The 24,507-nt window shown below is 41.8% G+C and overlaps 1 protein-coding gene across 1 annotated transcript; it reads right to left on the reverse strand.

The window, feature by feature from the left end:
- Positions 1-87: 87 nt before the first annotated feature.
- On the reverse strand, positions 88-24,227 carry g3bp1 (GTPase activating protein (SH3 domain) binding protein 1). The gene is made up of 12 exons (XM_083980411.1): positions 24,104-24,227; positions 12,967-13,083; positions 10,789-10,870; positions 9,906-10,079; positions 8,467-8,557; positions 8,279-8,372; positions 7,225-7,489; positions 3,354-3,458; positions 2,871-2,988; positions 2,112-2,234; positions 1,560-1,669; positions 88-661 (listed from the first exon to the last, which is right to left on the reverse strand). The coding sequence occupies exons 2-12, from the start codon at positions 13,059-13,061 to the stop codon at positions 350-352; spliced, it is 1,569 nt and encodes a 522-aa protein (XP_083836537.1). The 5' UTR covers positions 13,062-13,083; positions 24,104-24,227; the 3' UTR covers positions 88-349.
- Between the last annotated feature and the right edge of the window lie 280 nt (positions 24,228-24,507).

The following is a 24,507-nucleotide window of genomic DNA, read 5'->3' on the forward strand; positions in this document are numbered from 1 at the left end:
TTGAGATGTTTTTGTTATGACAACTTGACATAAAGACAATTTAAACTGTCATAGCAGACCTAATGGACAAACTTTACAAAATTATGTCAAGTTGTCAGAACAAAAACATCTCAAACAATGTCAACTTTGCATCAAAAGTGACATAACTTACCGAATGACACTTAACCACAGCTGTCATAAGTATTCATTGATGTTTATGACAGTGTTATGTCAATCTGATGAACACCTATTACAGTAAAGTGTCACCGGTGACATTAACAACCCTCCCTCCTCCTCACCGGTGGATGTGATGAGGCATCAGTAATAATAATAATATAATAATAATAATAACTAACGGTGTGACTGTGTCTCACTGGCGCTGGGCTGCGTAGCGACCGTCGCTAGGCCCCGCCCCTCGGCCACCGCCGCCGCTGGAGCCGAAGCTGGGTTTCTGAGCCAGGCCTCCTCTGGTGGGGGGGCCACCACCACCACCACCACCACGGTGGGGGGGGCCTCCTCCTCCTCCTCCTCCTCTCTCTCCTCCTCCTATCCGCTCCCTAGGGCCTCCCGGGCCCCCCGCCCCCCCGCCGCGAGGCCGCACGTCCCGCCGGTCGCCCTCCCGCGCAGAGCGAGTCTTCTTCTCCTCCACGTTCAGACGGATGTCGCCGCGGAACTTGATCGGCTGAAGAGAGAGAGAAGAGAAGAGAGGAGGGGGAGAGAGGGGGGAGAGGGGGAGAGGTGAGTATCATACACTGATAACAGAGATATAAACACGTAGAAGCTGCTGTCCATTGGAACGATGCGTCAACATGGCGGCCATCTTGGTCAGGGGGAAGCTGTGTCTACTTCCTGCATTAGAGGTCTATCAACCATTAACATCACCACAACTCACTGAATATTCAACCCATTTTCAAGACGTTTGGTTTATTATAAATGTCAGACAGATATAAATATACAAAAAATAAAAAATAATTAAATATTAAAGCCCCTGTACAGACTTTTCATTTAGTGTTGATTTTGGCGGCCCCCTGTGGACGAAAGCGGCGGAATGAAGACTGCATTTCCCACTGTCGTGAAGACGTTTATGTAGATTTGTTTTAGAAACGTCAGAAAGAAGACAGGACTTGCTTTTTTTTTTTTTTTTAGCAGCGTAATGCATCTATTGGTCTGGTTTGGTCAGTGGTCCGACCCGACCATGCCTTCCAGAGGTCTAGAATTAGACGACTTAGCGTATCTTCACACTGGTTTCTGCTGATGTGTCTCTGTTACCTACAACAGCAAATGAGCCCATCAGAGACTTTAGTGTACCCAGTTAAAAGCTCCGTACAGGGGCTTTAATATTAAACATACACTTCCATACTCAGACACACACCCACATGCATAAACACACTGAAATGTGTTCTACAGGGTCTGACTGGTCTGACTGCTGGTCAGACGTTTATATGTCTATGGTCAGAGCCCCTGACCAAGATGGCCGCCGTGTTGACGTACGCTGAGAAGCCCAAATACGTGTGTATAGTATCTATGCACTGATAACAACAACAACAACAACAACAACAACAAGAGAAGAGAGTGTTTACCCGGTTACTGAGGATCTTCTGAACCGGCTCAGAGTCGTCAAACACCACAAAGCCAAAGTTTGGTAACTTCCCTCCACTGTTGATCCTCAGCTCCAGGACCGTGCCGTACTCTGAGGGGGGGGGGGGGGGGGGGGGAGGAAACAAGGAAGGGGGAGGAGGAAGAAGAGGAGATAAAAGGAGAAGGAAGAGGAAGGGGAGAGAAAAAGGTTTTTATAGCTTTTCTGTCTTTCATATCTCGTAGTAGCTGCATGTAATATCTGATTTCTATAAAATGTGTTTTTGTGGACGACCATTTGCATTTATGGAAGTAATATTTTCCTTGTAAAATAAAAAAGATTCACCAAAATCAATTCCTTTTTTTAAAAGTTTAATCTTGATGCCTGTCAAAAATGTAAACATGTCTTCTAGTTCCATCCTAAACAAATAGGTGTAACGACATTCAAAAAAAGATGACAAATATTTTCCTCCTCTGAGGCTCTGTATGACACGCTGCTGCTGTCCTGTAGGTGTGTGTGTGTCCTGTGTGTGTGTGTGTGTGTGTGTGTGTCTTACGTTCAAAGAACTCCTTGAGCTCCGTCTTGTCGACGTCGTGAGGAACGTTTCCCACAAACAGCTGGTGAGCGTCAGGATACCGGACCACCCTGCGGCCCTCGCTCTCCTGCTCCCCCTCCCTCACTGAAACACACACACGGTCACATGGTTAGTGTCATCACTCAGCTGTACAGGTGTGTGTCTGTCTGTGTCCTCTAGAGGTGTGTTTTTTATGTTGCATTAGTTGGGATTAGGGATGCACCGAATATTCGGTAACGGAATATATGTGGCCGAATATTGCAAAAAAAGCAACATTCGGCCTTCGGTGGAATGAGTGCAAAGCAAGGCCGAATATAAAAAAAACCGGCAGCTTAAACCCCATGGAGCTTTATTAGTAAGTGACTCCTACTGCTGGAAAACATTGCTTGTTGAATGTTAGTTCATGTGTGAGTTTAGTTATCTGCAGTGGTAAAGGAGGAGTCCCATGTTTTCACCGATCTTTTTTATTTATCAATTTATCTTCTGAATGTATGTATATTTCTTGGGGAGGTGCTTTTTATAAGCCCTTATAGGGTTTTTTAACCTCTCCCGCACTTACTATTCTTGTTTCATTTCTGTTTTTTGTAATTGTCTTTTATTATGGTGCAAATAAATAAATATAGATCTATGTTCTGTTGTCTGCTTCAAACTGTTGTTTGGTTTGGGAAGCGTGAACCAGCCGTGTGGTGGCGTATGTGTATGAAACGTGTGTGTGTGTCCTGTAGGTGTGTGTGTCTGTACCTGGTCTGGGCCCCCGGTGGACCGGCGGTGGCCCCCCAGGCCTCTGCTCTCTGGGTCTCTGGTCTCTCTGTGGCCTCTGGCTCTGAGTCTGAGTCTCTGACTTCACCTCCGCTCTCGGCTACACAACAACAACACAACAAAACAACACCATCATCATTAGGTTGTTATTAATACTAATATCATTATTATAAAAGACGATAGAGTTTGTAACTTATGTGCCATCCAAGAGGTGGAGAATGAAATTCATTTTGTGTTCTACTGTCCTTTCTATGACTCTATAAGACTAAAACTGTTTAGTAAAGTAGATCCAAATAACTAATGTGTGTGGTTAGACAATGCTGAGAAGATAAAACATCTTTTTCAGTTGAATATATTTGCATTTTCTTTATTTCTTCAAAGGCTTGAGCAATGAGACGAAGAGCGATATATAGATGAGAACTGAAAGTAACTTTAAATGAGGAGCTTGAAGGAGCTTGAACGTACCTGCACTGTGGGCGTTGCTTTGACGACGTGTGGCGGGAACCCTGAGACCGGCACGGCGCCGCTGGGGGGGAGGTTCTTACTTGTGACGGACGCCCACGAGAACGGCTGCACACAGGAAACACACACACACACACAGAGAGACCGAGGTCAGAGGCGTTTCATGAGGCGACGTCTAAGGCCTGTAACAATACGTGTCGAAATAGAAACCGCGACACTCTAAGACACGAACCTGTGTCGCCAATGAATTGGCCTTATTACGTTTAAGATGACCAAAATTATTATGTTATTGGCCTTATTACATTAAAGATGACCAAAATTATTATGTTATTCGCCTTATTACGTTTAAGATGACCAAAAGTATTATGTTACTGGCCGTAATCACGTTTAAGATGACCAAAATTATGTTATTGGCCTTATTACATTTAAGATGACCAAACGTATTATGTTATTGGCCTTATTACATTTAAGATGACCAAAATTATTACGTTATTGGCCGTAATTACATATAAGATGACCAAAATTACGTTATTGGCCGTAATTACATTTAAAGCAGAAGTGAGTGATCCGGTCGTTTTCGCTAATGCTGCGTTCCAGGGAGGCTTTTGAAATCGTAAATTACAGCTTCAAGTCACAACTTACGACTTTGTAGCGTTCCAGGCAACCCACTCGTGTTTTTCCGACCTGTTTTACCGGTGAAAGTCACTATAACGGCCACTCGTAACTTCCGACCGGTGAACTCGTACCAGATCGAACTGGTACGACTTCACGGTCGGAAAAATACGAGTTTCCTTGAACGCACCATAACAGTCCTCGTCCCTACGTCACCACATTCACGGCGTCCCTTGGCTGCACACACAGCCCTGCATGCCGTTCTCTCTCCTCATTGGATAAAAACTGTAGGATACGATAAATGTTTTCTCTTCGGCTCAGAGCAGAGCAGAGGGACTGAGAGACCCGTGTTTCAGTCCAAACACTCTATGTAAGTGATTGCTGTCGAAAGATATCACTATTTAAGACGTATATTAACACAAATATATCACTCACTTCTGCTTTAAGATGACCAAAATTATTACGTCATTGGCCGTAATTACATTTAAGATGACCAAAATTACGTTATTTGCCTTATTACGTTTAAGATGACCAAAATTATTACATTATTGGCCTTATTACATTTAAGATTACCAAAATTATTACGTTATTGGCCTTATTACATTTAAGATGACCAAAATTATTACATTATTGGCCGTAATTACATTTAAGATGACCAAAATTATTACGTTATTGGCCTTATTACATTTAAGATGACCAAAATTACTACATTATTGGCCTTATTACATTTAAGATGACCAAAATGACTACATTATTGGCCTTATTACGTTTAAGATGACCAAAATTATTACATTATTGGCCTTATTACATTTAAGATGACCAAAATTATTACATTATTGGCCTTATTACATTTAAGATGACCAAAATTACGTTATTGGCCGTAATTATGTTTAAGATGACCAAAATTATTACGTTATTGGCCTTATTACATTTAAGATGACCAAAATTATTACGTTATTGGCCCTATTACGTTTAAGATGACCAAAATTATTACATTATTGGCCTTATTACATTTAAGATGACCAAAATTACGTTATTGGCCTTATTACATTTAAGATGACCAAAATTATTACGTTATTGGCCGTAATTACGTTTAAGATTACCAAAATTATTACGTTATTGGCCTTATTACATTTAAGATGACCAAAATTATTACGTTATTGGCCTTATTACATTTAAGATGACCAAAATTATTACGTTATTGGCCGTAATTATGTTTAAGATTACCAAAATTATTACGTTATTGGCCTTATTACATTTAAGATGACCAAAATTATTACGTTATTGGCCTTATTACGTTTAAGATGACCAAAATTACGTTATTGGCCTTATTACATTTAAGATGACCAAAATTATTACGTTATTGGCCGTAATTACGTTTAAGATTACCAAAATGATTATGTTATTGGCCTTATTACATTTAAGATGACCAAAATTATTACGTTATTGGCCTTATTACATTTAAGATGACCAAAATCATTACATTATTGGCCTTATTACGTTTAAGATGACCAAAATTACTACATTATTGGCCTTATTACATTTAAGATGACCAAAATTACGTCATTGGCCGTAATTACATTTAAGATGACCAAAATTATTACGTTATTGGCCGTAATTACATTTAAGATGACCAAAATTATTACGTTATTGGCCGTAATTACATTTAAGATGACCAAAATTATTACGTTATTGGCCTTATTACATTTAAGATGACCAAAATGACTACATTATTGGCCTTATTACATTTAAGATGACCAAAATGACTACATTATTGGCCTTATTACGTTTAAGATGACCAAAATGACTACATTATTGGCCTTATTACATTTAAGATGACCAAAATTATTACGTTATTGGCCTTATTACATTTAAGATGACCAAAATTATTACGTTATTGGCCGTAATTATGTTTAAGATGACCAAAATTATTACGTTATTGGCCTTATTACATTTAAGATGACCAAAATTATTACGTTATTGGCCTTATTACGTTTAAGATGACCAAAATTATTACATTATTGGCCTTATTACATTTAAGATGACCAAAATTATTACGTTATTGGCCGTAATTACGTTTAAGATTACCAAAATGATTATGTTATTGGCCTTATTACATTTAAGATGACCAAAATTATTACGTTATTGGCCTTATTACATATAAGATGACCAAAATCATTACATTATTGGCCTTATTACGTTTAAGATGACCAAAATTACTACATTATTGGCCTTATTACATTTAAGATGACCAAAATTACGTTATTGGCCGTAATTACATTTAAGATGACCAAAATTATTACGTTATTGGCCGTAATTACGTTTAAGATGACCAAAATTATTATGTTATTGGCCTTATTACATTTAAGATGACCAAAATTACGTTATTGGCCTTATTACATTTAAGATGACCAAAATTACTACATTATTGGCCTTATTACGTTTAAGATGACCAAAATTATTACGTTATTGGCCTTATTACATTTAAGATGACCAAAATTATTACGTTATTGGCCGTAATTGTGTTTAAGATGACCAAAATTATTACGTTATTGGCCTTATTACATTTAAGATGACCAAAATTATTACGTTATTGGCCGTAATTACGTTTAAGATGACCAAAATTACTACATTATTGGCCTTATTACATTTAAGATGACCAAAATTATTACGTTATTGGCCTTATTACGTTTAAGATGACCAAAATTATTATTGTCAGAACCGCGACACGCCCATGGTCATATGGCACAGACGGCAAGTTTGTTTCCTAAACTTAAATAGTCTCCACAACGGAGTTATGTTCGGTTTGCTTTTTAACAATGTTTTGTTTGAGAAAAGAGAATAGTTTCTTTGTTTTTAATTTATTACTGTTATAATTAGGGCCTGCTGTGCCGTGCCGTGTAAAAACAAAAAAAAACTGACAGCGAGTGATTGTCAGGACTTCCTGTATCTCGCCTTTCAAATTAAAAGCCCTATAGCCTTTCATATACAGTTCAGTCATATTGATTTTGACTTAATTTTGACAAGACACGGCTCCAAATGTTTGGGTTTTTTTTGTTATATATATATATGTTGTTATAATAAAATAATCCAGTTTTTGCTACCAAAATCTCTGATAAAATTAGAATTGAATCGAATCATGTTATCGAACCGTGGGTCAGAAATCGAGATACGAATCGAATCGTGACTTTTGGTTTTGCATCGTTACAGGCCTAGCTAGCGTCGTCATGACGATGCGTTCAGGTGCAGAAACCAAACCTACCCTGTTTTCTTCGGGTGCGGTGGTGGCGGTGGTCTCAGCGGGCGCTGTAGAGGCGGCTGAGGGCTCTGCGGCGGCGGTGGGAGGAGGGGCGGGGCCTTTGTCTGTCTCGTCGGCTACGTCTGTCGTCTGCGTTGTCTCCAGCATCGTCTCTGTCGTCTTCATCTCCACGGCAACGGGCTCCACCGCCTCCTTCTCCGCCTCCACCTCGGGCTCAGGACTCACCGCCACCGCCTCCTCCTCGTCTCCGGGGGCAACCGGCTCAGAGCTGCAGGAGAGACGGACACGTCAGACACACACACACCTCACACTGAACAACATGATGATGATCGGCAGCGATGAATGGGAGCGGATTGAAGTTCTGCTGCTTAGGCTGTTTCCATCCCTCAAAGCCACAGACAGCGTCAGATGGAGACTCAAACATGGAGCCAGAAGTTTATTTACTTCAACAAGCCGACATCTTACCAAGAATATTTGTCTTATTTCTAGTCAAAACTAATCTCATTCTATTTAAAATAAGACTCATCACATAAAAAGCAGCTTGTTTTTAGACACTTTTTACTTCTTTCAAGCAGATTTTCACTTGAAATAAGTAGAAAAATCTGATAGTGGAGCAAGTTTTTCTTTCTTATTACAAACACAAAAAACTTGTTTTCACTGGCAGATTTTTCTACTTATTTCAAGTGAAAATTAGTTTGAAACAAATGAAAATGATCTGAAAACAATTTCATTTTTAGGTGATGAGTCTTATTTTAAGTGGAAAGAGATTAGTTTTGACTAGAAATTAGACATTTTGACAAGAAATAAGACAAATATTCTTGGAAAGATCCTGAGTTTTTGCAGTGTTCACTTGAAGCAAGTCCAGAGTTGATATTCCTGTGTTTATGACACAAACGGGAGCTTCCGACTGCACCTGAACACACCGAGCGTCAACTTGGGTCTCGACTCCGCCAGATTTGATTTTTTTAGGGCTGGTGACAGTATTCTCTCATCAAAATGCTCTGAAAACGGCTGGCAGCCAATGGGTTAAGGCCGTGTGGCGTTCAGGGACTCGTACCAGGGCGTGGGGTCGTAGAAGGCGGCCGACTCCTCCTGGGCGGCGTCGGGCGACGGGACGCGCTCCTCGATCTCCTCCACCTCGTCCTCAGACTCTGAACACACAGAGATACAGACACAGGGAGAGGTCAGTGAACGCCTCGCGGCTCAGACAGGAAGTCTCTCTAAACGTCTGGTTGCCGTGGTTACCTTCTGGAGGTTCAGAGTCCGAGTCTCCAAACACTTCGTCCTGGTAACGGAACACGTCGTTGTGCACGTAGAACTTGTTGGCAACCGTTCCCTAGGCGACGAAACGATGATGTCATCATTAGTATTATTATTAATGACATCATTAATAATGTTTATTCTGCTATGATGGAGGTGGAGGAGGAGGAGGAGAGAAGGAGGAGAAGGAGAAAAACAAGATGAAGGCGGAAGAAGGAGGAGAACAAGGAGAAGAGGAAGGAGGAGAAGAACAAGGAGAAACAGGAGTAGAAGGAGGTGAAACATGAGAAGGAGGAGAACAAGGAGGAGAAGGAGGAGAGGAACAAGGAGAAGGAGGAGAAACAGTAGAAGGAGGAGTAGAGCCAAACCTCTGGCGCGAGTACGAATGTCTGCATGAACTTCCTCATGGAGAAGAACAAGAAAGAGAAGAACAAGTAGAGTAGAACAGGGATGCAAACAGGTCAGGACCAAAAAAGAGAGGAACTGGGGGGGGGGGGTGCTCACCATTAACAAACATTACAATATCATGGAAAAGTCAATTTCCAGTAGTTCAACCCAACCAAGTATTGAGTGCATATAGATGGACATAGTTTTCAGAAGGCCAACATTTCTAGATTAAAAATGCTTTAAAAAAAATCCTTTGCAATGTTTCAATTTTGGAGATACTGAATTTTAGGTCTTCACTGAATGTTAGTCATAATTATTACTATTAAAATAAACTGAATAAATAAAAGACATGGGATGTTTCATTCAGTGTGTAATGGACATATAGGCCTATATAATGTGTTAGTTTCACTTTAATTGAACACATTCTACATCGCGGAGGCGACGTCTTTCCACTCAGGGCTTCCTTCACCTCTGAAACGGGGCAGAGCTCCGTGGAAACACCTGCCTGACACAGCAACGTAGGGAACCGTGCGTGTCTGCGGCGCACAGCTCCACCACGCACGGGGGGGAAAACGGCGTCGCCGTCGTACCGACTGCACGCGGATACGCGCCACTTTAATGAGCGTGCATGTCGCGCGTCTACATTGGAGGTCGGCTGTTATCAGTATAATCAGAGACCATGAATGAGTTCACCTCAGTTTCACGTGATTGTCACTGTCAGCCTGTTAGAAAAACATTCTACTGACCCCAGCTGAGACGCTGAGACCCCCCCCCCCTCCCAAAAACAAAAACTCTTCGGATCTGAACGATTCACACAAGTCACCTAATTGGTCATGAAAAAAGCGAGTTTCGCTTTTCGGCAGCTGTTTGCATCCCTGGTAGAAGGAGAAACATAAGAAGGAGGAGAACAAGGAGAAACAGAAGGAGGAAGAGGATGTGAAACAGAAGGAGGAGTAGAACAGGAAGGAGAAGGAGTAGAAGGAGAAACAACAGAAGGAGAAGGAGCAACAGAAGGAGGAGTAACAGTAGAGCCGAACCTCTGGCGCCAGTACGAAGGTCTGCATGAACTTCCTCATGGGCTGCATGTTGTTGGACAGCTCCCCCATCACCTGGACGACCACGCCCTCGTTCAGCGTGGCGTGGGCGTCCACGTGGCGGATCTTAGTGTGGCAGTCTCTGAAGCTCAGCGCCATCACACGCTTATGGATCTCCTGCAGGAGGAGAGAGGAGGAGGAGGAGGAGGAGGTGTTAATGTTAACCTTTAACTCTTTCACTGCCGGACGCTGCAGATACACAACATTTTAATAAAGATCTGTATTCAGCGTATATACAGGAATCTTGAAGTTAATTTTAAAACCTTTTTAAGACTTTTTCAAGACCTTTTCAATATTTTCCAATACCTCACCGCCACTTCAAGCTGTAACCATTTACATCAGTGACACTTTTAACTGAACAGTTCTAGTTTATGATAAAGACTATAGACCACTATGATACAACAGAATTCAAGGATAATAAATCAAAGGCAAAATTTATTTTAAAAAAACACATTGCTCCACTCTCAAAAAACAAAAACAACAATCTTCTTTTCTTTTTCATGTACCGGTTCATCTTTGGTTTTTAATAAAATGAATAAATTCACACACTTTCACAATGTTTTTTAGGACTCAAACTCTTGGACAGCTAATTCAGAAAAAATACCTTCAAAATTTAAGACTTTATAAAGTCGTGAAAATACTTTTTAATACTTTTTAAGGGTCTTAATTTTCCCAAAATTGATTTATCACCTTTTAATACTTTTCAAGACCCTGCGGATACCCTGGTGTCTATCTATCTATCTCTGTGTGTGTGTGTGTGTGTGTGTGTGTGTGTGTGTGTGTGTGTGTGTGTGTGTGTGTGTGTGTGTGTGTGTGTGTGACTCACAGATTGTCCGTAAACAGCCTCCACTGGCTTCCCGTTGCTGTCCAGGCCTCCGTGGACGTAGGACGAGTTCTTCCCATAGAACCTGAGCAGAGAAACAAAACCACAGAGTCAGTGGTTCTGCTGAGCAACAGTCTTTCTTTTCTTTATTAGGATCCCCATCAGCACCTGCAGCAGCAGCAGCATCGGCTATTCCTCCTGGGGTCCGACACACACACAACATACACATGAGAAACACACATTTATACATGACACAACAAGAACAAACAACAAGGCTCCCTAATAATGAACAAACCACAGAAACAATCTGACAGACATTCAACAGACAACACAGACGTCACCATGTCTCTACTCTCTACTACTCTCTACTGCAGACTCTACTAAAGTAAATGAATACAAATAAATAGATCATATAATAAGCATTATACAACAGTTAGTTCCGACCGGTCCCAACCGAGCAATTTGATTGGACAAGAGACGTTCGTTGAGTGCTGATATACAGTATAACAGCACTGCGACTTTTTACGGACGTTATCACTCCGCTGTTCAGCTGGACAGGAGCTAAGTCAGAGCCAGGCTCCCCATACAGGAGCTGCCCCATCTCTCTGCTGCTGCTGCTGCTGCTGCAGCTGCTGCTGCTGCTGCTGCTGCTGCTGCTGCTGCTGCTGCTACAGTTATAAACGGACCTGAACATTAAAACCTGGACCTGACCTGGTCCGTCTAATTGGCGATAAATCTCTACTAAACCCGGCTGGGGAAAAAATCGCCGCGGGGGCAACTACGTTTTAACGGTGATGTGTTTTGATATTAGCGTTAGCTGTTGTTAGCCACGTAGCTCAGCTACTTAGCTTCAACTGTGTTTATATTGATTACATAGATGATAAACAAATGTAATACGGTATCGATAACGTCTCTGTATGTCTTCATGCTGGTCCTGTTGCTGCGGTGCTGATCAGACACGGGCTCAGAACCAGAACCAGCACTGGAAGCAGCTCGGTGGAGAAGCTTGTAGCTAGTAGCAAGCTAGTATGAAATGTTTATGTGTTGCCTGGCAACAGCCTTGTCTCCCTTCCAGGTGCAGAACTATTTCTGTTGGCGGAGCCAAATAAATGATTAAATAAACAAACAAATCATAATCTCTTGTAGTTTATTACTGTTCTAAAATGCGCTCGTAGCACTGTTGTATAAAAGCAATATCACACTGGAGGTCGTGCTGTTGTACTGTATATCAGCACGGTGGGATTATCTGACCCAATCACAGCCGTGCTGATATACAGTACAACAGCACTCCCTCTACTGTGATACTGCTTAATTGACTGTCTGAAATAACTGCAACCAAGCACTTCAACAACTCATACACATACACTCCTCTTCATAACCTAAATCATATTTCATTAAATTCTAAGAGAGACTGTTTTAACTGCAGTTTGAACCGATCTTTGTTACTTTCATGAGCAATATGAACTGGTAGAGAGTTCCAGACAACCATCGCTCTGTACAGAAATGTTCTTTGTATTATACCTGTTCTCAGTCTCGGTAATATGAACCTCCCTTCTGATGTGCTTCTTGTTCGATAGTCAAACTATCTTATATTTATATGTACAGCTCTGGAAAAAATAAAGAGACCACTAGTCCAAAATGTTGTTAATAAACCAGCTACTCTACATGTATGGCAGCCATCGATTCCAGTGTCTATTGAACTTTTTTAATAGCATTAAAAGCTATGAATAGTAAAACCAGAGGAACTCATCATTTTGAAGTGATCTCTTCATTTTTTGAGAGACCACTCTCACAAAATGTTTCTTAGCAGCATCTCTACATGTACGACAGTCATCCTTTTCTTTTCCCGACTTAAAATATTCTTGCTGTGTTCTTTAGGAATAAATATGAACATGTTTTCTTTGCATTATTATTATTATTCAAGGTCTGAAAAGACTTGATATTTTTGGTTATTTAGACTAGTTTAGTCATTTTCAGCCAATAAAAGCTCTAAATGACAATATTTTTAGTTCAATTTTGGGAGAAATGTTGTCAGTAGTTGATTAATTTTACTCAAACACATATGTACCTATAAATAGTAAAAGCAGAGGAGCGGATCATTTTGGGAGTGGTCTCTTCATTTTTTTTTTCAAGAGCTGTAGGTGTTATGATGATGATGATAGAGTGTGTGTGAGTTGTTACCTGTGCAGGTAGTCGGGGGCCTGGTTCAGGAGTGTGTAATACTGTCGGACAAACTCTCGCCCGACCAGCTGGGCACTTGGCTTCTCCATCACCATTTCTTTGGTCAACTGGAAATCTCTGCAAAGACACGACACGGGAGAGAGAGAGAGAAGACAACCAATCAGCTGCTGGAGAGGAGAGAGAGAGAGAGAAGACAACCAATCAGCTGCTGGAGAGGAGAGAGAGAGAGAGAAGACAACCAATCAGCTGCTGTCTGAGAGGAGAGAGAACCAATCAGCTGCTGGCGCTGGTTAGCCTCGCGTCACCAGAGTTTTGTCTGCATTCTGGTTCCCATCTGAGACCCAACTTCACCAAATTCACCAAAATAAAAGTGTTCACCAACATTAAACTTATAAAATAGACATTAAATTGTAATACAATAAAAGCTAAATGTTAACTAACTTATTGGCTTGGGGACTTTCTTGTAAATTATATATATTCCTTAAATTAAAGAGTTTCACTGCATTTTATTTGCTTGGTGCAGTATCATTATTGTTTATTGAAAGGACACGTATTATTTTCCCTTTTTGATATAGTAACTGCTTGTTGGCTCTTTTTGATTTTTGTCACAATAAAATAAACTCTTTAAACTGATTGTGGACCCATCGTGGAGTTTTTGGACGCGTCACAAAAGAGCTTTAAGTTCCTCAGCAGCTGAAGTTTGTTGAAAGAGCCACAACACACAACACCAACTCTTATGATTCTTACACCTAAACACAATAATCCAGCATTATGATCCAACAGTTCGGTCCAGAGGCCTGTTGTTCGAAAGTAGAATAAAGATATCCAGGATAAGTGGAAAAGCCAGGTTGGACAAAGTCTCATAAGTCCATCCTGGTTTAGTTGGTTGTTGGAACGCCGAGCCAGGCTGAGGAGCAGCAGCTTTGTCAAGCCAGATGTAACTAATTCTCTTGTCAGTAGAGACAGAGATTGATCACAGATTCACCGATGAGAGGACAGGTGTGGCCACTTTCCTCCAATCAACAGGATCTTAATGCTGACGTCAGGTGACACACCTCTCTTAAAAATAATAATAAAAAAAAGCACCACTGTCGTAAAGCTCAGAGAGAGCACGGCGGACAACTGTGGACTAATTTAATAATCCAAAACTATAATCACAACTCAAATTCCTTTCACAAATTAACAGTTGTGCACTTTGCCTTAATGATGAGCAGTGGAAGATGATTCATTGCACAAATCTAAAGTAAAGTTTACAGCACATGGCCAAGTGTGCAACAGGTGAAAATTAATTAAATATTAGAACATTATGTTGTCTTGTGCTTCAATAAATTGCTGATAACAATGATGAGGTCTATAAATTATTTGGAAGGTGCTCACACTCACTCAATTTTATTCTTAATTTCCTACCTCAACCAATATTTAGGCCAATATAATCATAACATATTTTATGAAAATAATTTTGAAGGCCTCATTATGAAAAAAAAAGCCTAATAAATGTTGTAAATGTTTCATGTTTTTTGATTATTGTTAATGCATTTTATTTGCTTATAAATCAGGCCCAATATGTACATAAGAACATGTATGAAACGCATAGATTTCTGATCAGAGTGACTGCTGACTTCACAGATAAAGACAACAGAATCAACTAAGCCTGGCTGTTATTATGGTCTGGAGCAGGTAGAGAATAAATCACCATAGTAATAGGGGTGGGCCAAAATATCGATATGGCAATATATCAAAAAAAAAAAAAAAATTAAAAAAAAAAAAAAAAATTCAATTTTTTTTCAATTAATAAATCATGTTTCAGACCTAAATCCAATTGAAATATGTTGCTGTAACTTGCACTTGTATAAAATGGCATGGATAATTTGAATTACATTGTTTTGACTCAGTTTGTCCCATGAATTATCACTATCGTCTGATGTACATACAACTCGGATTTTAAGTGACACAGATATCGTGATGTATCGTGGATGAAATTTCTTGCAATATATCGATAATCGCAGAATCGCTGTACCGTGATATTATCGTTATCGTGGGTAAAATATCGTGATAGTATCGTATCGTGGGGTACCTAGTGATACCCAGCCCTACATAGTAACTTGACCAGGATAAAGGTATCCAGCTTTTGAACAACCGACTTGAGGCTAAATTCAGCAGGATAACCTACATATCCCGGCTTAATCCCTGATCTAGGTTTACAACAACAGGCCCCTGATCACAGGTTATTAGGGGTGTAACGGTATATGTATTCGTCCTGTGCCGTCACGGTACGGGGGTCACGGTTCGGTGCACACAGTCACACGACGAATACGTCTGATTGCATATTAAAAAAAAAAAACTCGAATCCAGGTGGCGGTAATGAGCCTCGAAGCTGCCTGCAGCCGTCATCGCAGACGAAGAAGAGAAGTGATGAGAGAGTGAAGTTAGAGGAGGAGAGGAGAGCTGTCTGCTTCATTCATGTCACTGTGGCTTCTCAATGAAACAAACGGCGGCGGCGGCGGCTCGCGACCCTAGACTGTGTGAAGCAGCTCGCGACTGGTCCACCGGACAAAGTCCGTCGACGATGTTTCACGGATGCGCGGTGCGTCGCTAGCGGTCGCTAGAAACGCATCAAACACGTAGCGCATGTTCAACCCGATATGTCAATCACTGGTGCAAGTAAAAAGACAAGTTGTGTGCAACAACTTATCCCGCAGCTTTTAAGCCTCTTGACATGAACACAGACAGGTGAGGAGAAAAGGAGACCGCACACACACTAGGGTAAGTGTACCTATTAAGCCCACGTACCATATAAGCCCACTAGTGACTTCTGAGTCAAATAAAAAAAAAACTACATCACCATTTTTGCTGGTTCATGGTTCTTCCAATGAAGCAGCTTGTTACATAAATTATACTTTTTATTCTAAGCAAATCAGATTTGTCAATCTTGAGTTATCGAAGCATATGTGTGACATGTGCCTGCTGCTCCCGAAGAAGTAAAATATGCATTTTAGCATGCTAGCAAACAGCCCACATGCTGCATCAATACAGCCACTGCATAGCATTGTTCATTGCCATGACATAAAGCATGATAAACATGGATAGTTTACATTTTTGTATGCAGAATATCCTATTGTATTGTTAAATTGATAATACATATGAATATTTATCTTTATTTATTTTTTAATTAACATTTTTTACCAAGTGGGCTTAAAGGGGACAGTAGCAAAAAAATCACACCATTTAGGGCAGATGTAAATGAGTATAGCTAATTACTTAAATACATGATCAATTAATACTTTTCATGTTATGTTAGTGCAGCTTATATAGATTCATGTCATGTAGTTTGTTTTAAATGCCATGTGTGTAGAATAAAAATATTCTGATTTTTAACCAGTAATTCACTGATGTTCCCTTTAAGCCCACCTGCTCCCATTAAGCCCACTGGCTGTGTTTCAATGGAGAGTTTCTTCCTTTTGACTTTTGAACCATTTTCCTGCCTAAGTTTGACCTCACCTAATCAATCAGCTTCATAATTCAGATAATTAAATAGTGAAATAGTGATATTGCATCGGCCAATTCATTCATTTTATTAATTGTTTCTATTTAAGCTGTGTTTTTATGTTTAAAAAGTTATTTGTTTAGTTGTAAATACTGAAATTGATTCATTTATTATCCTTAAAATAGTATTGAACCAGGAAACTGTCTTTCTCTCAGTCATTGGGTCTTCAGAAATCTAGATAAAAACACTTTCAACCAGCTGGCTGGACCAGAAAATTTGGCCAAATGTAAATGCCAATTGTATAATGTAGGATAGAGATACAGACAAAATGACAACAGATATTGAAAGCTTAAGTACTGAAGAGTAATTTCCATTCTAATTTTTATTTTGTTCATGAATAGTTTTTTGGCTACATTCCAAAGAAGACATGTTGTAAGTTTAGCTTTTTCTGTGTTGACAACACAGCAAATAGGCCGATCATGTCTATTTGAAATGCCATTTACAGGGCCGAGGAGAGGAGTGGAGACAAAATGAAAATAGCTATTGAGAGCTAAGAGATTACATATTTTAATAGAATAAGTTTGGATTTGAAAGATTTTTAAATATATATATGTATTTATCAACAAATCATGAAGTGGGCTTATTTGGAACACCCATGGGCTTAAACGGTACATTAAGTACCCATTAAGCCCATGCCAGATTTTTGGTATATTTTGACAAATTAAACAATAAAAACAATAAAAATTGCTATAAATGAATGATTCACACTTCAAATTAGACATTAGACTATCATTTGAACTAAAATGTTTTCACTTAAATTGGGGTGGTATATATTAAAAATGGCTGAAAAGCAGATTTGGTGGGCTTAATAGGTACACTTACCCTATATATAATCAGACACATTTTGTCTGATGAAGGGCTGACGCCTGAAACGTGTGAGTGACATTAAACTGTCACGGGAGCTTTTAACTAGTGAGCGGTCTCCTTTTTTCCTTACCTGTGTCTTTCTTGGTGGTCCAGCACCTAGTCTTCAGTTTTTTGGGGGATGTGCGTGTAGCTGCCTAATATGTTTTATGAACACAGGCAGGACCAGAAACATCACCAAAGTAACTGCTAGTCTAATTTAACTGTGTAAACCAACATTGATGTCAGTTTATTGTTTTGTTTTTTTAATAATATTTTTTTAAATAATTTAATAATTAGAATAATAGTTGCCAGTTGTCAAGTGCACGTTTTTTTCCCTCTAGAATTAATGAATGGCATTATAACACTCCTAATGCACTTGTTTTATTTTGTATTCTTTTTTCTTTTAACTTTTATAACACAAGACAGATTTTAGTTTTACATTCAATTAGTGTCTGTTGTACCGAAACCGTACCGAACCGTGACCCCTGAACCGAGGTACGTACCGAACCGTGACTTTTGTGTACCGTTACACCCCTACAGGTTATTAATCAATAATAATCAATACGAGGCTGATCAACACTGTGATGTCACCAGCTCTACATGTTGCTCCGTGTTTCCTTCCAGCTGCAACAGACTCTCTGTTCTCATTATGCAAATTAAAAACTAGAAACCTGCTGGTTCTCGCGCTGCGTTCACAAGCCACAAGCTCAGCCAGCCAGGCATCCAATAATATGCAAATGAATGAAGTCACATGACGTGACACGGTGCTAATGAGGCAAAGTGAACGTGCTGCAACAGAACCACATTCTTCTCTCTCTCTGCGTCTGCTCTTCATGTGTCAGTCAGAGAGTTTTAGAGTTTAGAAACAGACACAAGAAACATTTTAGGGACGGAAACCGACTTGTAAAAGAAAATATTCATTCATTTCCTCCTCATTTATGAAAATCCATCTCCAATCACATCAACTGGGCGTCTTAGTCGGATAAGGAGAAAACTCTGATATCAGTCGGACAAACTATGCGTTCACATGAACTTGAGACACTACAGGTGAATAGGGGTAAAGGTTTTAACTAACAGATTTCACCATGAAACTTCCCCAAGATTATCACTCACATTAAGACTAATATTTTTTTCTATTACAAGTTTTGTCAAATTGTATGTTTAAATATGTAAATGAGACAATATCTATTGAAATATGCGCAAATTTGCATATATTTCCAGAACAGAAATAAAGCTACATATTAGAGTCTTTAGTTTTTACAGAGGAGGATTGTGGATATCTCTTTTTATCACTCTGTAACTGAGAAAATTAGAAAATTCCGCTACAAAACAAGCTTGAAATATAGACTTATTAAATTTTTTTCGGAACAATTTCTCATGTCGGGGCTTCACTACAAGAGGGACATTACATATGAGCAGCATGGAGGTATCTGGATGTTTTTTGGTGTGTCTTTTTGTTACGAAGACAGTTGGTATCCATTTGCAACCGTCATATGGACATGCACTAGGGTTGCACGGTATACCGGTACTAGAGTGGTACCGGGGTACTAACGCATTTAAAACGGTACCATACTGCGTTTAGATGGGACCGGTACTTTCATTCGTCGCCGCGTGAAGTCGCCGCATTGTAATTTGAGCCGCAAGGAGCGAGAGAGCGAGTCACAAACGAAGCAAGGTGCTTTTTATTATTACCGTTACAGCGCCACCTGTCCATGTGCCTGTGTCTGTGTGTGTGTGTGTGTGTGTGTGTGTGTGTGTGTGCGCGAGAGAGAGACGGCCGCCACAGCCTCGTTAATAAGTTTTGTTTTTACCGCGGATCACCACTGGCTGCATGCTCTCTCTGTCTCTCTCTCTCCCTCTCTCTCCCTCTCTCTCCCTCTGTCTCTCTCTCTCTCTCTGTGAGTGAGTGAGCACGGCGAAGCAGCGCTACGCAGAGATGAATTAACGGAACGATATTGCGTCTCTCCTCCTCCTCCTCTCTCTCTATCTCTCCTCCTCTCGCCTTTCCTCTCTTCTCTTCTCCTCCTCCTCTCTATCTCTCCTCTCTCCTTTCCTCTCTTCTCTCCTCCTCTCCTCTCTCCTTTCCTCTCTTCTCTCCTCCTCCTCCTCTCTCTCCCCTCTCCTCCTCCTCTCCTCTCTCCTTTCCTCTCTTCTCCTCCTCCTTCTCTCCTTTCCTCTCCTCTCTTCTCTTCCTCCTTCTCTCCTTTCCTCCCCCTCCTCCTCCTCTCTCCTCATGATGGAGTGAGTGAGTGAGGGAGGTAAAGAGGACAGTGAGACCGGCTGCTCCAGTTAATGGACTGTCAGTCTGACACACCTGTCCAGCCTGCAGCCATCTGTTGTGTCCTAACACACACACACACACTAATGTTGTCATAGGAACCGATACTTCGGTACCAATCCGATGCCGAAACACAAAAATAAATAAACCGATACTACTGAGCTTTTTTCAGAACCAAATATACAACTTTGCAGTGTAAAGAAAAAAAACAACAACAAAAAAACTGACAGCGAGGAGTTAGTGTCACAACTTCCTGTATCTGGCCCTTCAAATTAAAAGCCCTATAGCCTTTCATATACAGTTCAGTCATGTTGATTTTGACTTAATTTTTACACAAGACAGGGCTTCAAATGTTTTATGTGCTTGGTCGACTCTTTGGGGGCAGCCCACCTCTAAAACCTCTAAAAACCTGCGGATAAGTTAATTAGCGATCGCCTTCTCTCCTGGGATGAGGACGGAGGTTGGCCGGCCGAGCAGCTCTGCAGACCGGCTGCTGCCTCTGTGAGGAGCCGCTTCCTCCTGGAGCTTCACTTCTCCCAAAAAACGTATAGTCTGGGGCCGTTGACTCGCTGTTTTGGCAGGAAACAGATCCAGGGCGAAAGACACAGGCCTTTCCGTCAAAATAAAAGCCCCGAGCTAATACAATGTGGTGAAACTTTTTAATTTAACAAGGAATGTAATTTACAAGAAAGTCCTCGAACCATTAAGTTAACCTTTTGCTCTTATTGTATTACAAGTTAATGTTTTATGTCGGTGAACATTTCTTTTATTTTGGTGAATTTGGTGATTTCGGTCTCCGCTGCTACAGACAGAACCCAGAATGCAGACGACATTGGGAGGTAACAGACACCTGAGAGGCTCTTCTCTGGTCTGAAGAAGAGCCAGGTGATGCGAGGCTAGGTAGGTATCGGTACCGACTACTACTGAGATTCTGGTATCGTGACAACCCTAGCAGCAGTCTGTTGTCTGTCTGACCTCTGCCCGATTTCACCTGAATGCAACATCATTCAAGAATAGTTCAGATATGCAACCGCACCGCTAGATGGGGGGGGGGGGATTCCTACATATTACACCTTTAACATCCATGCCAACTGTAAAGGACTTTTTAACAATTTTCATGAGAATGTGTCAGGCGAACAGTGCTTTTTTTGTCTTTTTTGGGATGTTGAGGGTGATATCTTAAAATCAAGTTGCAACAAACCCCAGAATATTTTTTTCCTGCCTCCCCCTATGTGTCAAGATACTCTCTGCCAAATGTTGTAGTTGTATGACTATTTATGCCATTGTAGAACATAAATATTTGCATTTACATCATTTTGCCAGCAGCAGAATGACCCCAGAAAGGGGTTTTGTCCCCTGTAGCTTTCCAGCAGCTAGTTGACCGGGTTGTCCACCAGGTTTTAATCCTTCAACTTCCTACAGATCATTTCTGCTGTCAAACCTTTTACAACGCTCCCTGTCCGTTGTTTTGCTTTGCCCCCTGGGTAGGAGGAGGAGGAGGAGGAGGAGGAGGAGGTGTCATTTATACTCCACGTCCAGACGAACGAAGTTGTAACTTATGCGTCTGTTTCAAACGTTGTTACCGTCACTGCCCCATAGACTTTCATGCATCCTTTACAGTCGGCATGGATGTTAAAGGTATAATAATAATATGTAGGTAGGAATTCCCACCCAGGTTTTAATCCTTGAAGTTTAGTTGGTGTTGTGGTCTACTGCATAACTTTATCCAGAGCAGACACCTATACCCCTTTCCCACTGGCCAAAAAACCCGTTTAAACCCACTAACAATCGGCTTCTGGTGGCAGTGGGAAAGGCACCGAGCCGCGTCGACCCGGTCAAACGACTCGGCAAGCGACGCGGGTTAAAATCTCCTTTAATCGGCTCGGCTCTGCTCGGCTTGCAGTGGGAACGCCAGACCCGCGTCAACCCGCTAATTTACGTGATGACACTGAACGTTACGTGACGCTACGTCATCGCGCCGGTCGCGTCTCATATCACCAAAACAAAGCTCTGCTCCGCTCTGCTCTCATCCGAGACTGGGATCAAAAGATCAGAGAACACTGACCAAAAACAATAGAAAAAAAGAAAAGAAAAGAAGCGACAGTCTGTTTAACTGACGTGTTGTGTTGTCATGGCGACAGTCTGTTTAACTGACGTCCGTCATCCGGCCGCAGCAGACTCTCTGTCCTCCGCGGTCCTGGTGCTCCAGGTCAGCCAGCCAGAGAGTCTGCCTCGGCGGACGGACACTCCGCGGCGGGCGGCTGTGGCATGACTGTGTGTGTCTCTTGCACCGCGGATGAGAGCGGGGCGGCTGGTTTATGCTCTGTCTGATCCCTCAGCGGGGGGGGGGGGGGGGGGGGGGCAGACTCGGCTCATTTTGGTCAATGGGAAAGGGGCCAAATGCCGATTGTTAGCGGGTCGACCCGCGTTTAAAAAACCTGCGTCGACCCACTAATTTTAGTGGGAAAACGGCTCTAGTGTTGGAGTTGCATGTACCCCATGAACACCGTTTGACCATTTTAAACTTAAAATGTCAAGAAAAAAACATATAAAAACCAATGAAAACTGACTAATACCCAGGGGGCAAAGCATAAAAACGGACACAGAGCGTTGTAAAAGGTTTGACAGCAGAAATGATCTCTAGGACCTTGAAGGATTAAAACCTGGGTGGACAACCCGGTCAACTAGCTGCTGGAAAGCTACAGGGGCCAAAACCCCTTTCTGGGGTCATTCTGCTGGTGAAATGATGTAAATGCAAATATTTAGGTACTACAATGGCATAAATAGTCATACAACTATAACATTTGGCAGAGAGTATCTTGACACATAGGGGGAGGCAGGAAAAAAAAGGTTTTGGGGGTTTGTTGCAACTCAATTTTAAGATATCACCCTCAACATCCCAAAAAAGACCAAAAAAAAGTACTGTTCGCCTGACATTCTCATGAAAACTATTTAAAAAAAAGATCATGTCAGTTAACATGTAGTTTTTCACAATAGGTGTTGCATTGTTTTGAGACAGCCTGTAGCTTTCCCAGGTTTTGAAGTTCCTACTAGACATCATTTCTGGTGTCAAACCTTTTACAACGCTCTGTATATGTTTTCCAAAAAACTGGGATTTTGCCCCCCTGGGTATCCATCAGGGAGCTCGGACCACTATGACTGTATAGGGGGGGGGGGGTAAAGGGGGTATGGAGGGGTAGTTCTGTGCAGCCTGGCCCCCGCAGCAGCAGCAGCAGCATTAACAGCAGCAGCCATGCAGCATGGCAGCAGGCAGCATGCGGACAAAGGCCACGCTGCTGCCGGTGCTCGGAGCTCCGTCCCCGGCCTCTCCTCTCTCCTCAGCCCCGTCATGGCGGCTGCTGCTGCTGCTGCTCTGGACCCCCCCTCTCCTCCCTCTCCTCCCTCCTCCTCCCACCACCACCACGCTGCTGCTGCTGCTCCAGATATAACCCAGACTCAAATAGCAGCCAGTCCAGTCCGGTTGCGGAGCTACAATCTCCCAATTTTCCCCGATTTTTCCCTGTTAAAAGGGTTTTCCATTGAGTTTTCCCTCAGTGGATGTGACGGTCTAAGGGCAGAGGATGTTGTTATGATGGGATGTAAAGCCCTTTGAGACAAACTCGTGGTAAAAACAGGCTATACTACTAAATAAAACTGCCTTGTTAATGCCTACAGACTGGAGCTCCAGAGCTACAACACGTGTCTTCCTCTCCTCTGGCCGGCTTCAGCCACGCTTCCCCCGGCCCAGAGAGCTGCTCCAACCCGCTGTCTGACTCCCATTCAACACCGAACCACAAGCCACACTCGGTTTACACAACATAAGGTGAAATAAAGACAGAAAACCGGTGGATAAAGGCGGTAAAAGAGGAGAGAGAGAAGGAGTCACGACTGACTGAATGAACATTACATCTCTAACATGGGCTGCGGCTAATTCCTGGAGCAGCAATAGTGAAACATGACAGTAATGGCGGCGTAGTTTTCATCCCAACTCTAAACTTCCAGATTTAGATTTAGATTTAAAACACACTCATTAAAAAACACAGAAACGTTAATTAAAAACTCCAGATAGTAGTCAGTAGCGGTGTAACGGCCGCAATGCTAACGAGCTAGCCGGTTATGCTAACACTAATTCCTAGCGCCGCACAGTGAAACATGACAGTAGATTAATGGCGGCTGGTTTTCATCCCAACTCCTCATCCACAATGAAACAACCAGCTCTAAACTTCACATTTAGATGTAAGACACACTCATTAAAACACAGAAACGTTAATTAAAACTCCAGATAGTAAGTTAGTCAGCGGTGTAATGGCCGCGCTGCTAACGAGCTAACTAACCGCTGCGCCGGGATGTAGACGGAGCCCTGGAGAGCGACACACTTATCGAAAACCAGCCAGAAAAGACAGAAATTAAAACTTTTTCCCGCCGCGGATCGATGATATTGATCAGAAACAACCATAGCAACAACTCACCAGCAGGTCAATTATCAAAAATAACTCGGTTGTTCTTAGAAACAGCGATGAATGGTCTGAATCCCCGCGGCGGCGCCTCACTCCGGAGCGGCTTCACAACGTGCTGCTGTCCGCTGGTCGCTTACCGGCGGTTTCTGCTGGGCCGCAAGCCCCGCCCCCTTCTCACACCCAGCAGCCAATCAGCTAACAGCTCCGCGGCGCCTCAGCCAATCGCGTCACTGCGGCTTCAACGATCCCGGTTTTACAGCCAATCGTTATCCGCTGTGGTTCCTCTGCGGACCAATCAGGTCACAGCGATGGAGGAAGGAGCGTTTGATTCAGCACCTGGGATCTGCCGGTGTCTTTATACTGTAGTAGTAATTAGTGTAAACTCAGTGAGCAGCACCGCGGGCTGCGCTCCGCTG

The sequence above is a fragment of the Trachurus trachurus genome (assembly GCF_905171665.1).
Source record: "Trachurus trachurus genome assembly, chromosome: 10".
Lineage (NCBI taxonomy): Eukaryota > Metazoa > Chordata > Actinopteri > Carangiformes > Carangidae > Trachurus > Trachurus trachurus.

Coding starts and splice junctions, on each gene's coding strand:
- g3bp1 (XM_083980411.1), bottom strand. CDS start 13,061: ATGGTGATGGAGAAGCCAAGTGCCCAGCTGGTCGGGCGAGAGTTTGTC. Junction 8,373..8,466: donor GGACTCTGAACCTCCAGAAG/GTAACCACGGCA, acceptor CTGTGTGTTCAG/AGTCTGAGGACGAGGTGGAG. Junction 2,989..3,353: donor AAGCAACGCCCACAGTGCAG/GTACGTTCAAGC, acceptor GTTGTTGTGTAG/CCGAGAGCGGAGGTGAAGTC.